This window comes from Corvus brachyrhynchos, unplaced genomic scaffold, assembly GCF_000691975.1.
Source record: "Corvus brachyrhynchos isolate BGI_N302 unplaced genomic scaffold, ASM69197v1 scaffold56, whole genome shotgun sequence".
NCBI classification, from domain to species: Eukaryota; Metazoa; Chordata; class Aves; order Passeriformes; family Corvidae; genus Corvus; species Corvus brachyrhynchos.
The window spans coordinates 7660408-7671599 of NW_008238664.1; the positions used below are offsets into that span (position 1 = coordinate 7660408).

The window sequence follows — 11192 nt, forward strand, 5'->3', positions numbered from 1 at the left end:
CCCTCCTGCGCGGGATTTTCAAACCCCGCCCGTTGCCCAATGGGAGCCGTCTCTTCGCGCTGGCCAATCACAGCGCGCTGATGGCCATAAATAGCGGCCCCGCAGATACCCCTCGGTCAGTCCCTTCGTTCCGTCGTTGCTGTTCTTTCTAGGAGATGGCGCGTACGAAGCAGACGGCGCGTAAGTCGACGGGTGGCAAGGCGCCCCGCAAGCAGCTGGCAACCCAGGCGGCCCGCAAGAGCGCGCCGGCCCCGGGCGGCGTCAAGAAGCCGCACCGCTACCGGCCCGGCACGGTGGCGCTGCGCGAGATCCGGCGCTACCAGAAGTCCACGGAGCTGCTGATCCGCAAGCTGCCCTTCCAGCGCCTGGTGCGCGAGATCGCGCAGGACTTCAAGACCGACCTGCGCTTCCAGAGCTCGGCCGTGATGGCGCTGCAGGAGGCCAGCGAGGCCTACCTGGTGGGGCTCTTCGAGGACACCAACCTGTGCGCCATCCACGCCAAGCGCGTCACCATCATGCCCAAGGACATCCAGCTGGCCCGCCGCATCCGCGGCGAGCGTGCATAAGCTCGTTGGCAAACGGAAAATTCAGACCATCGAAAACCCAAAGGCTCTTTTAAGAGCCACCACAATATCACTAAAGAGCTGTTAATTTCTAGTCGTGTTGGAGGTGATGTTTTTCGGGGGAGGCTTTATGTTAGCAAGATCTTACGTCTCAGGTAAGTAGCAAGCTGAATGCGTTTATTATGTTTTAAAGTTACAGGATCTTGGTTTTAGCGAAACAATATACTGCTTAATTCCTTTGAAGTAATTTTGCTAAGACAAATTTTTATTTAGAGTGAAATACTGCTTTCTACATGTTTTCCCCGTTGGTGTTTCCGTATTTAAAACTACTGTAATAATTTTTCCTGATCTGAAAGGAAAGATATCCAGTTAGAAAATAAGTTGGTTTTGTTTGTTTGGCCGTGTCTTAAAATCATTCGCTTCAAAGTGCTTGAATTTGTAAAGGAAGGAACTTCCACAGAATTCCGCTCTCACGATTAGAGACGTTTAATGTATTGTAAATGTTGGGCTGTGCTTATGTTCCTCATTTAAGGTAACAGTTTAACAGTTTATTGGTCTATTTTCCTGAAAGCAATATTGTTTCGCTTTCCAAACCCTGTTTGTGGTTTTGTTTTTTTTTTTGAGGGCGCGCGGGACTCCCTTTGTTTCTGAAGCCGTAAAAACTCCTTTCCCGCCTTCCCTGGAAGGGCTCTCAATCGGTAGTTTCCTCAGTGCTTTATCACTCGTGGTCGTGAGCGCCGTCCCGCGGGCATTTTCAGCCCATCTCGAGCACTACTATTTATTCCCGAGATAAATGTTATTTTCAAAAGGGGAAGGGGAGCGGGGGTGGAATGTAAGGTGGAGGCAGGGATGTTTTCCGAGTCCCTTTTCCAAGTGGTGTGCTCCTTGCTGGTGTAGGACCGCACGCGTGACATCCTTAATGGTTCTGGGTATCCTGTAAGAATTCTTAGATTTTGGGTTGCACCAATTTTCTCTGTCATTATTGAGGCTCTCGAAAAGATTTGTTGAAGTTACCACAGATGTGTTTTCCAAGGAGTATCTGTGCTTAATGACCTAGCAAGTCTAGAATTTTAAAATTCTGACGCTTCCCTATTCGTTGTATTCAGTGATTTTTGTGAACCTACCTGGAAAACGGATTTCTCCCTCACTGTAAATTCAATGACACACCCTCTTGCTCTCCTAGTAAATAGATCTGTAGTCAGCTGAAAAATTTACGTTTCCTAAGTTATTCCTGACTCTAGGCCGCCTTTATGTATTTTAGTACTACAGGCCATTTTATATCATTTGAGGAGCCTGCTGTTCCATTAAATTAATGGAAATAATGTCCCTTTGGTTTTTCGATGCTACAAATGAGTATCCGTGCCTTTAAGAAGCGGTAGGATTGAGTTGGACACAGCCTTCATTTAAACTAGGAAATAAGGAGCCACGGAGAAATGTTTCGAGGAAATACTTCTCTTGGAAAGCCCAAAATTGTAAGAGTCTTAGTTTTCTCTTAACTGCTGATAAGCTTCATTTTAGGAATATTCCCTTCTCTGTGTCAGAAACTTGGACTATGCAGCAAAATCTGACCAATCAAGTGCCTCGACACCATTTTCTTTCCTCTGTTTTTCTCACTTTCAGCCATTTTCTGTTACTGAACCTCGGAGGGTTAAAAGGGAGGGGGGAAGTTATCGGGAGTAGTGCTTTGGGAATTAAGTCTCTGGTCTGATTTTTTCATCCCCCCACATTTGTTCATTGATATAGGACTTCTGCTTTTCAGAACAGATTTTTTACCACCGGGATTGCAGAAATGAGTTTTTGTGCAAGCTAACTCATTTCATTTCACTGTCTGAGATAGCCAAAGATATATTTATCTGAGCCTGTTTGCATATGCTTATAATAAAAATTTAATAGATCCAGTAGAGTAGCTTTTCCTAATAGTTTATATAGAAAGTATTTGATATCTAATATAAGCCAATGGTTAGAGTAGTTACATTTCAGCAGATTTTTGGGTGAAAAATGATGCTACTTTTTTTTTACGTTTAAGAAATACATTATTTTTGAGGAGTGGGACAGGAAAACAGGTTTTATTTGCCTTAATCTGTTGCATTTTCCTCTAGTCTTCTGAAAACTTCATACTGTTTTATTAAATTAAGTATTATTTGGATTCAGTCTGAGAGAACTGTATGCTTGAATTGTAAAAAAAACACTAACAACTAATCAGCTGAGACAGAAGCAAATGTGCAATGCTTTTTTTGTTTGTTTGTTTTTCAGGGCTCATATAAACTCCGAGTTGTAATGCCTGAGTCTGAAGTAGTTTTGGGGTGTAATACATAGCAAAAGTGTGGTGTGTAGTCACACATGACTCAATGCAAGATTCCCTAAGTCCAAGTGAGAATACAAGTGGAGATTCCTCTGGTGCCAGCAAGGTTCAGCTGCATTTCTTTGCTTTTTGCAGGAGAGCCTGAGATAAAAGAATGCTGCCAAGTCAAAACTGGATGTGAGCAAGACCACTGTGCTGGGCAGCTGAGGATCAACTTGAGCGTTGCTGTTGGTAATCAAGGTGCTTTTGCAGGTGATTTTTAGATGCTCAGCAAGATATTTGTCTAGGACTGGTCCTGGCTCTTTAACTATCCTCCTTGGATGAACTGGCTCAAATTAAAATCATTGCTTGGAAGAATGCTCTTATCAGTCCAACCAGTAAAATAGAGCATAACTACTGACATCCTGGTGAAATACTTCATTTCAGGCAAATACATAGAAGGTCTGATGACAGCATCTTTCTAGAACAAAAATATTTTAATCAGTCCTGCTTGACAGCTCGAAGTTTCTGAAAAAATCTGAACAGCTATACCCATGTGAAGAAGAACAGAGGTGCTCATTTGCGTTAACTATTGTAATGTAAATATTTTATAAAGGTGGTTTCCATGCAAGCTAGTATGCAAAGATAGGTCCTAAACATGTTTTCATTTGAAAATCCCTCTTCTGGGCTTCTTCACAATCTGAATCACCTGTTGGTTACAGTCTTCTGTAAACACCAACAGAGAAGTTTGAGCTTAGCCAGCCGCAGCTCTCCTACAGGCCTGGCTGGTACTGCTCTGCTGCATCATCTCCTCTCTCTTCTCTCCCACTTTCAAGTCATGTTGTATCTTCAAGCTGGGTATCAGCATGTTTCAGATCGTAGATGTGCAAACAATGGTGACACAACAGCATGGAACACTTGTTGAGAGTTTATATTGTATATTAGAAAGTACTTTGTCAGCTACTCCTATTACGGAATTAATTACACTGGCCAGAATAACAGGTCCTGACCCTTGGATCCTGTTGACTAATGCACTTTTCCAAGTGAATGTTTCCAATTTCTTTTATTAGTTTTCAGGTTACAGCTTGAGCTGGGTGGATCTATAGAGTGACCACTACACCAAAAGTTAACCTTCAATCCCACACAGGCCACCCAGCACTCAACTCCCAAGTCCATCACTTGCTTCTGGTTAGTTGTCTCTTCTGTTGTTTTTTGTTTGTTTGTTTTAATTCTTCTAACTATTGTGTAAATGATCTTCATCTGACATTACCTTAATTCTTGGAATTGTTTCCTTGATCCTGCCTTGCCTTTTTCATTCTGCTTTGGGCTAGTTGTATCTTAGCAGCATTAGTTTTTAACAAAACCTTTTCTTTTGGTCAGCTCTTGTGGCCTAATTCTACAACCACTCCAGCTACTATGCTAAACTACTTAATACATCACAAGGATATGGGGAAAGAGGAATACAGTTAATGAAATTTCCTGTAAAAGACTATGAAGCAACACAAGATGAAAAACTGTTTTCAGTGAAGCTGTTACAGCAATAACAGGGTTTGGTAATAAAAAGACAATGAACTAAAGGAACATAATATATAAAGCAATGAAAACCGAGTTTGAATTAAAACCATTTGTACATAAAAAATGTAAGCCCAGTTGGTTGGGGCCCTCAGCCCCAGTCTGTGATGACTGATAGGGATCACAGAAAGAAATCCTGCAGCTCCAGAGGCACTGGGGTGGCAAAAGACATGCCCTAAACTTGCTCACTCCACACTGTTTTTGTCTGTGCCACCCATAGTGCCCTGCACCTTAGTCTAAAGGTGCTTTTAGGTTTGGCTTCAGGTTCAAAGAGCCACAAAGTCTAGAGTCCCAGGGACCCAGGTGCCACCAAAGACATGCCAAAGTGAGTATGGCACTTCCCCAACACTGGTTCCTCCACAACTTTCTCTTCTAGGCCATCCATGGTGCTGGGCACCTCGGCCTCAGCCTAAGCCTGCTCTTAGGGTAAGGTGTCAGAGTCACAAAACGCACACCTGCAGGGACCCTGGGGAAGGAAAGAGCATACCAGGGGCAGTGTGGCACTGCCCCAACATTTTTCCCTCCTCACCTTTCTCATCTGGGTCACCTGTGCTGCTTTCTCAAGTTTGCATGTATTGGCAATGTTCAGTTCTGTATCTGTTTCCCCATCCTTCATGTTCTTTTACCCTTAAGCACTGTGAGATTTTTCTAGTACATTAATGTGAAGATTTTTTTTAATGGGCTTGATCACTTCATCTTTACACATCAGCAAAGTCTGTACTCTGCTGTGCTGTCATCTGTTCTCATGTGGAGGTTAAATGTAGTTAAGATATTAAGGAACCTGATTATATATCCTCTGTGTCCTTATTGCTTCTCTCTCTACATTTTATTCTTGCTCATCACAATCTGTTTCTGAAGATCTTCCATTTCATTGCATGCCTTCCCCACACCATGAATATTTGATGTATTTATGAGTATCCCATTTCTCTCTGCATATAGATTTTTATTTTGTATGTTATTCCAAGCACAGCACTGATCCATCAGGACTGACCTGTAAAGCTATACAAAATTCTGGCCTATAAAAGCTTCAACTTGCAATGCCATCAACAGGAAAGTAATTGATCCAGAGGGCCCATGATACACTTGTCCATAAGTGTTCCATATGACCCCATGGATTTATGGCAGTATGCCAATGTTGTAATGAACATAAGGATATAGAGCTTAATGCACGATGTAAGAAGCATGGCAAAAAACAAACAAAAAAGAGTGTTTCTGAAACACAGCTTTTCAGGAGCAGCCAAAAGTCAAGTGTAAATCTTTGTGTGTTTTGGATGCCAATTCAGTGTGCTGAAGTCTGAACATTTCCTGAATTAATTTCGACTACTGATAGTACATGAAAGGTAGGTAAATCCCCACGGCACCAATGCAATGATAAGTAGCACTTAGGAATTTTTGAATGCTTTGCTGCAGTCAATCAGCTCATTGTCAGAATCATTGTCACACTGAGATTGAAGGACTTCTAAGCACAAACAGTGCCAGCTGCAATTCAGGTTACTTATATTCTGAAATAGAATATTAAGGAAGGATTTCCCCCCCCTCTTTTTTACTAAATGAAGCATGCTGTTGGTTGCTGAAATTGAATTGTATTTTACTTATTTGGGCTGATTTTGATCTTCCCATCAGTTGTCCCAGGCAGACTCATCTGAGAGGCTGTTGTTGTTTTTAAACACAAAGGAAAAACAAACATGTTTGGAAAAAATTAAGATCATTACATGGATATGGACTAATCCTCTTCTAGGAGAGATGCATTTAAAAGTCTAAGAGTGGTAACAATGCAGAGACTAAAGAAAATGGAGGGGGTGCCAACATTTGTCACTCTCAGACTCCTTTGGTATTCTCAGTCTAGGCCAATATAACACAGAAATTTTTCCAGAACAAAAGTGTCACCCCACCTCTGCATCCAATGCTTGAAAACAGTAACAGACTCAGCAGCATTTCCAGGCCAGTCCTTGCTGTTTTTCTGGTTGTTGACACAGGCGTGTGCAGAGTTTGGGTTCACCTTACAACAGCAGCACAAGTGCAGTCTACACAGAAATAAAATGAAAAGCAAGTCTACTGTGAAGTATTCAATGCTGGTTACGTGCTGTGAGGACTGAACTATAATTATTATACGTGCGTGCATGCATGTGTACATGCAGTCATTATACATTTTCAGAGACCTGTAACTAGGATCTTTAAATGAGAAGAATAGGAAGTTCTTAACATCCTTACAAAATTTATCTATTTTAATGGCCCTGAAATGCATGGCTGTAAGACTACATTAGAGGTATTGCATAATACACAGTACTTTGCAAGCACCTGCATATGTTGTAGTTTAAGAACACTTTCAAATGCTAAAACTTTTTATTCTCAAGAGTTTAGGGGTCGGGGCTCATTTGGTTTTTTTAACACATTATAAATAATGTTTAAGAGTTACTTTTTATGTTTATTTAACTAAAAGTACTGTATGAAGTTTGCACTAATTCACCCAACTGTCCCAGGATAGATGCAGAACCCAAATACATAGGAGAGACACCCTCACCCAAGTCCTCAGAAATGTAAAGCAGAGCTCCCTGAGAGCCTCCATGAGACTCCAGCAGGTATTTACTGTTGCAAAAGGAATGGTATTCTACTCCTCCTTCTCTTGGATATCTTTTTGTAAGTGTTTCATTCACCCATCAGTGCTAACGACGACTTTATTTAACATTCTGGTTTTGGAGTTGCTAACTGCTTTTGCTGTGTAACAGGCTTATGTGACTGGAGGGTGTCACAGAAAGCTGATGGATCAATCACTTTCCCGTAGAAGGCTCCAGTTTAAATGTAGGAATCAAATAGAAGGTTCACTAGTGGTGCTTATAAGAAGGTGACCAGCCACAAAAGCCAAGAGGGCCCCATGTTGGGGAAGAATAAAAACCAAATGCACTATGAGACATCCCTAAATGCTGGAGTCACAATTCCAAAACAAGCAGTTGCCTAAGTTATAAAGTAGATTCTAGCAGTAAATTTACAGGTTCATGAAAGAAGGATGAAGAGTTTTGAACAAAGTTGTCTGCTGCAGAGGGAAATAGAAAAAGAGCTAAAAGATATTAAAACAAGCAAGCAAACAAACAAACCCCAGTAAAACCAACCAAATCCAAAATTGTTTCATTATGTTCCTGTGTTTGGAAAAAGTAATTAGGATAAATCCTTCTATCTTACAAAAGGAAAGCAAATTCCTTTTTGAACATGGATCTATCACACTTTTGAGGGGTTATGTGAGGGGAGGTAAAGAACGAGATAAATTTTTTACCCTAGCATGTGTGAGTCATTAGTAAGAAAGAAGGATGATGGGGGATGAGGGCATTGTTACTGCAGCATTTTTTTTCTTCTCTTTTTCAAAGAAGTTACACAAAATTATGCCAGTGAAAATGTTTTATAATGCTATGAGTTCTCAGAATATGAACACTAAATGCCAATTACAACAGAAACCACACCAAAACAAAATCTCTAAAAGGATCTTTGGATAATTCTAATTTTCACACTTCTTGAAGACGTATTTATTTCTATGTCAATATTCCTTTATTAAATGTAAAGATTATTTATTATTACCAAAATCAATAGAAATTTGTGAAAATTTCAGCTGTTAAAAAGTAGAAAGGAAAAATGCCAAGTGAACCTAAATCTTTTTTAATTGTGAAACTGTGTTTAATCTCAGTAAGAATTAGTTTAATAATACCTGTGTAAGGAGGTAAAATTTATTAGTTTATGCAATTCTGCTTTAATCCAGGAAACTTAGTAGAACTAGAACATTGATCTGTATTTTAGTGTTACAGTTAAAAATACGAGTAGCATTCCTCTTGTAAATGGCATGTGTTTAGCAAGGAGATAATCCAAACATTAGTGTGAAAAACTTGAAATAGTCTTTCATTTCCATTACAGTGCAGACCAAGAACAGGTCCCCTACTTCCCCAGTAGGAAGCATTCCCGGAAAATGTTGTTGCAACCAGTGGCTGCTTCGTGACGTTCTGTTCTTTCAGAATTCTTTAGGCTCTTTCCTAAAAACGGTGAAAAATATGCTAGATAGTTAAAGATATGACAGATATACATGTACATGTTTGCATGTGTGTGGACTTGTGTTTCAAGGTGCCAAATAAAACAAACATAGGCCACAGAACTGTTCACGCTTTAATCCTCTCGAATGAATTCGGCATTATATTAAAAAAAAAAAATTAAAAAAAGGTAAAAAACCTCTACCCATTACGAGGCTTAACCATTTCCTTCCCCTCCTATTTTAAACAACAAGAAGCTAGTAACAGAAAGAAGCTGTGGGTCGCAGAGGACAAGGTTGGCAGAGTTATATAAATTTTCCCGAGGAAGGTGTCTATGCCGGCAAATGCTAATAACAAAAAAATTAAAAAGGAACACTTGAAGCGTCCAAAGCAGAAGCCGGGATGGGCGGGCGGAGAGCAGCGGAGGGGCGGGGCCGGGGCACCGGGGGAGGCCCCGCATTGGTCGGATTTTGCCGCAGACCTGCTGGCAGCGGGGAAGGGGGTGGGGGAAGAGGGTGCCGCAGCCCCCGCTCCTGCTACCGGCGGAGACTCAGAGCTCCTGGGGAACTGTCACCGCGCAGGGGGGCACGGCCAGGGCGGGACGGGAGAGCAGCAAAAGGAGGCACGGGTTGAGAGCGGGGCCGGCGCGGCCTCGCTCGGGAGCGAGCGCGGTGGGCGGGGACTGGGGCCGAGACCACGCCTCCCGCCGCAGTCCTCAACCAGGTCGGACCGCCGGCAATATACACAGGCGCGGAACGGTGTCTAGTGCGTTGAGTTTAGTACTGCCAGAAAAAGACCATGTCTGGTCGGGGTAAGGGCGGCAAGGGGCTCGGCAAGGGCGGCGCCAAGCGCCACCGCAAGGTGCTGCGCGACAACATCCAGGGCATCACCAAGCCGGCCATCCGCCGCCTGGCTCGGCGCGGCGGCGTCAAGCGCATCTCGGGGCTCATCTACGAGGAGACGCGCGGCGTGCTCAAGGTGTTCCTGGAGAACGTGATCCGCGACGCCGTCACCTACACGGAGCACGCCAAGAGGAAGACGGTCACGGCCATGGACGTGGTCTACGCCCTCAAGCGCCAGGGTCGCACCCTCTACGGCTTTGGCGGCTAAATTTGAATCGCTAAAATTTACAGTTCTAAAACACCAAGGCTCTTTTAAGGGCCACCGACAGATTTCACTATAAGAGCTAGTAATTGCTTCAAAATTAGTAATGCAAGGAAAAAGTGACCTTAAAAACCGTGCAGTATTCTGTACCTAGACCAATATACTTTATTTGCTCTTTTAACGAAGGTAATCCACATGAGAAAAAATCTCATTATTTGCAATTACAGCTCTATTAAGACCGTGTGGTGGCTCTTAAAAGAGCCGTTTGGTTTATAATTTAAAATCCTTTTACTTGGAGCTGGTGTACTTGGTGACAGCCTTGGTGCCCTCGGACACGGCGTGCTTGGCCAGCTCGCCGGGCAGCAGCAGCCGCACGGCCGTCCGGATCTCCATGGTGGAGCGCTTGTTTGAGTGCGCCAGGCGCGACGCCTCGCCGGCGATGCGCTCGAAGATGTCGTTGACGAAGGAGTTCATGATGCTCATGGCCTTGGACGAGATGCCCGTGTCGGGGTGCACCTGCTTCAGCACCTTGTACACGTAGATCGAGTAGCTCTCTTTCCTTGCTCTCTTGCGCTTCTTGTCGCCTTTCTTTTGAGTCTTAGTGACCGCCTTCTTAGAACCTTTCTTCGGTGCCGGAGCAGATTTCGCCGGCTCAGGCATCTTTAATGTTTTCTTTCCAAGACCTTCGCTGTAGCACAACAACATCGAAAATGGCGCCTGGCCCCGGTATTTATAACGGTGTTATGCAAATTAGAGGATTGTAATCGTTCCATTCCTATTGGACTAAAAAGTATCAACGTAATGTCAGGCACTTCTATCCTGCAACCGCCAGAGCTCAGGCGCTGCAATTTACACAATCGTAGAGCTTTGCCGTTGGGGTGGACAGTCCTGGATCTGAAAACGTAATTTAGTGCGCGATGCTAACTGCAATGCGTTGCCATTCAGCAGCGCAATTAGCACCGCCGACCTTGGCACTATAGATACTGCAATTTTCCGATAATTACGGACTACTTAAGCTACTATATATATTATTCCAAGTTACTAAAAACTTCAGAAACCCACGTATCAGTAATAAACAGCTCTTATAGTGAAATTTGTGGGTGGCTCTGAAAAGAGCCTTGGTGTTTCTGACAATGTAAGTTTTTTGAGTTTAGCCGCCAAAGCCGTAGAGGGTGCGACCCTGGCGCTTGAGGGCGTAGACCACGTCCATGGCCGTGACCGTCTTCCTCTTGGCGTGCTCCGTGTAGGTGACGGCGTCGCGGATCACGTTCTCCAGGAACACCTTGAGCACGCCGCGCGTCTCCTCGTAGATGAGCCCCGAGATGCGCTTGACGCCGCCGCGCCGAGCCAGGCGGCGGATGGCCGGCTTGGTGATGCCCTGGATGTTGTCGCGCAGCACCTTGCGGTGGCGCTTGGCGCCGCCCTTGCCGAGCCCCTTGCCGCCCTTACCCCGACCAGACATGGTCTTTTTCTGGCAGTACTAAACTCAACGCACTAGACACCGTTCCGCGCCTGTGTATATTGCCGGCGGTCCGACCTGGTTGAGGACTGCGGCGGGAGGCGTGGTCTCGGCCCCAGTCCCCGCCCACCGCGCTCGTCCCCCCCTGCGCGGCTCCGCGCGCTCTTCCCGCGAGACGCGGCCGCGGGGCTTTCCCGGCTCTGCCC

At 44.2% G+C, this 11192-nt stretch overlaps 4 protein-coding genes across 5 annotated transcripts in view; 2 read left to right on the plus strand and 2 right to left on the minus strand.

Annotated features, from left to right (window-relative positions):
- LOC103618150 (histone H3) overlaps positions 1–8545 on the plus strand; it is a 33455-nt gene extending 24910 nt beyond the window's left edge. The window contains exons 2-3 of one of the 2 annotated variants that reach the window (XM_017737805.1): positions 228–718; positions 3001–8545. In XM_017737805.1, coding sequence (XP_017593294.1) covers positions 228–566 — 339 coding nt within the window. In that variant the 3' untranslated portion in view covers positions 567–718; positions 3001–8545. Of the gene's footprint in view, positions 1–140; positions 719–3000 lie in introns of those variants that run through there. The other variant, XM_008636513.2, reaches the window with a different exon arrangement.
- A 657-nt stretch (positions 8546–9202) lies between these two features.
- Positions 9203–9551, plus strand: LOC103618154 (histone H4). The gene has a single exon (XM_008636516.2). It carries the CDS (start codon positions 9222–9224, stop codon positions 9531–9533), a length of 312 nt encoding a protein of 103 aa, XP_008634738.1. The 5' UTR covers positions 9203–9221; the 3' UTR covers positions 9534–9551.
- A 53-nt stretch (positions 9552–9604) lies between these two features.
- Positions 9605–10504, minus strand: LOC103618153 (histone H2B 7). Its single transcript, XM_008636515.2, has one exon. It carries the CDS (start codon positions 10230–10232, stop codon positions 9816–9818), a length of 417 nt encoding a protein of 138 aa, XP_008634737.2. The 5' UTR covers positions 10233–10504; the 3' UTR covers positions 9605–9815.
- A 92-nt stretch (positions 10505–10596) lies between these two features.
- On the minus strand, positions 10597–11008 carry LOC103618151 (histone H4). The gene has a single exon (XM_008636514.2). The coding sequence runs from the start codon at positions 10987–10989 to the stop codon at positions 10678–10680; it is 312 nt and encodes a 103-aa protein (XP_008634736.1). The 5' UTR covers positions 10990–11008; the 3' UTR covers positions 10597–10677.
- Positions 11009–11192: the final 184 nt, after the last annotated feature.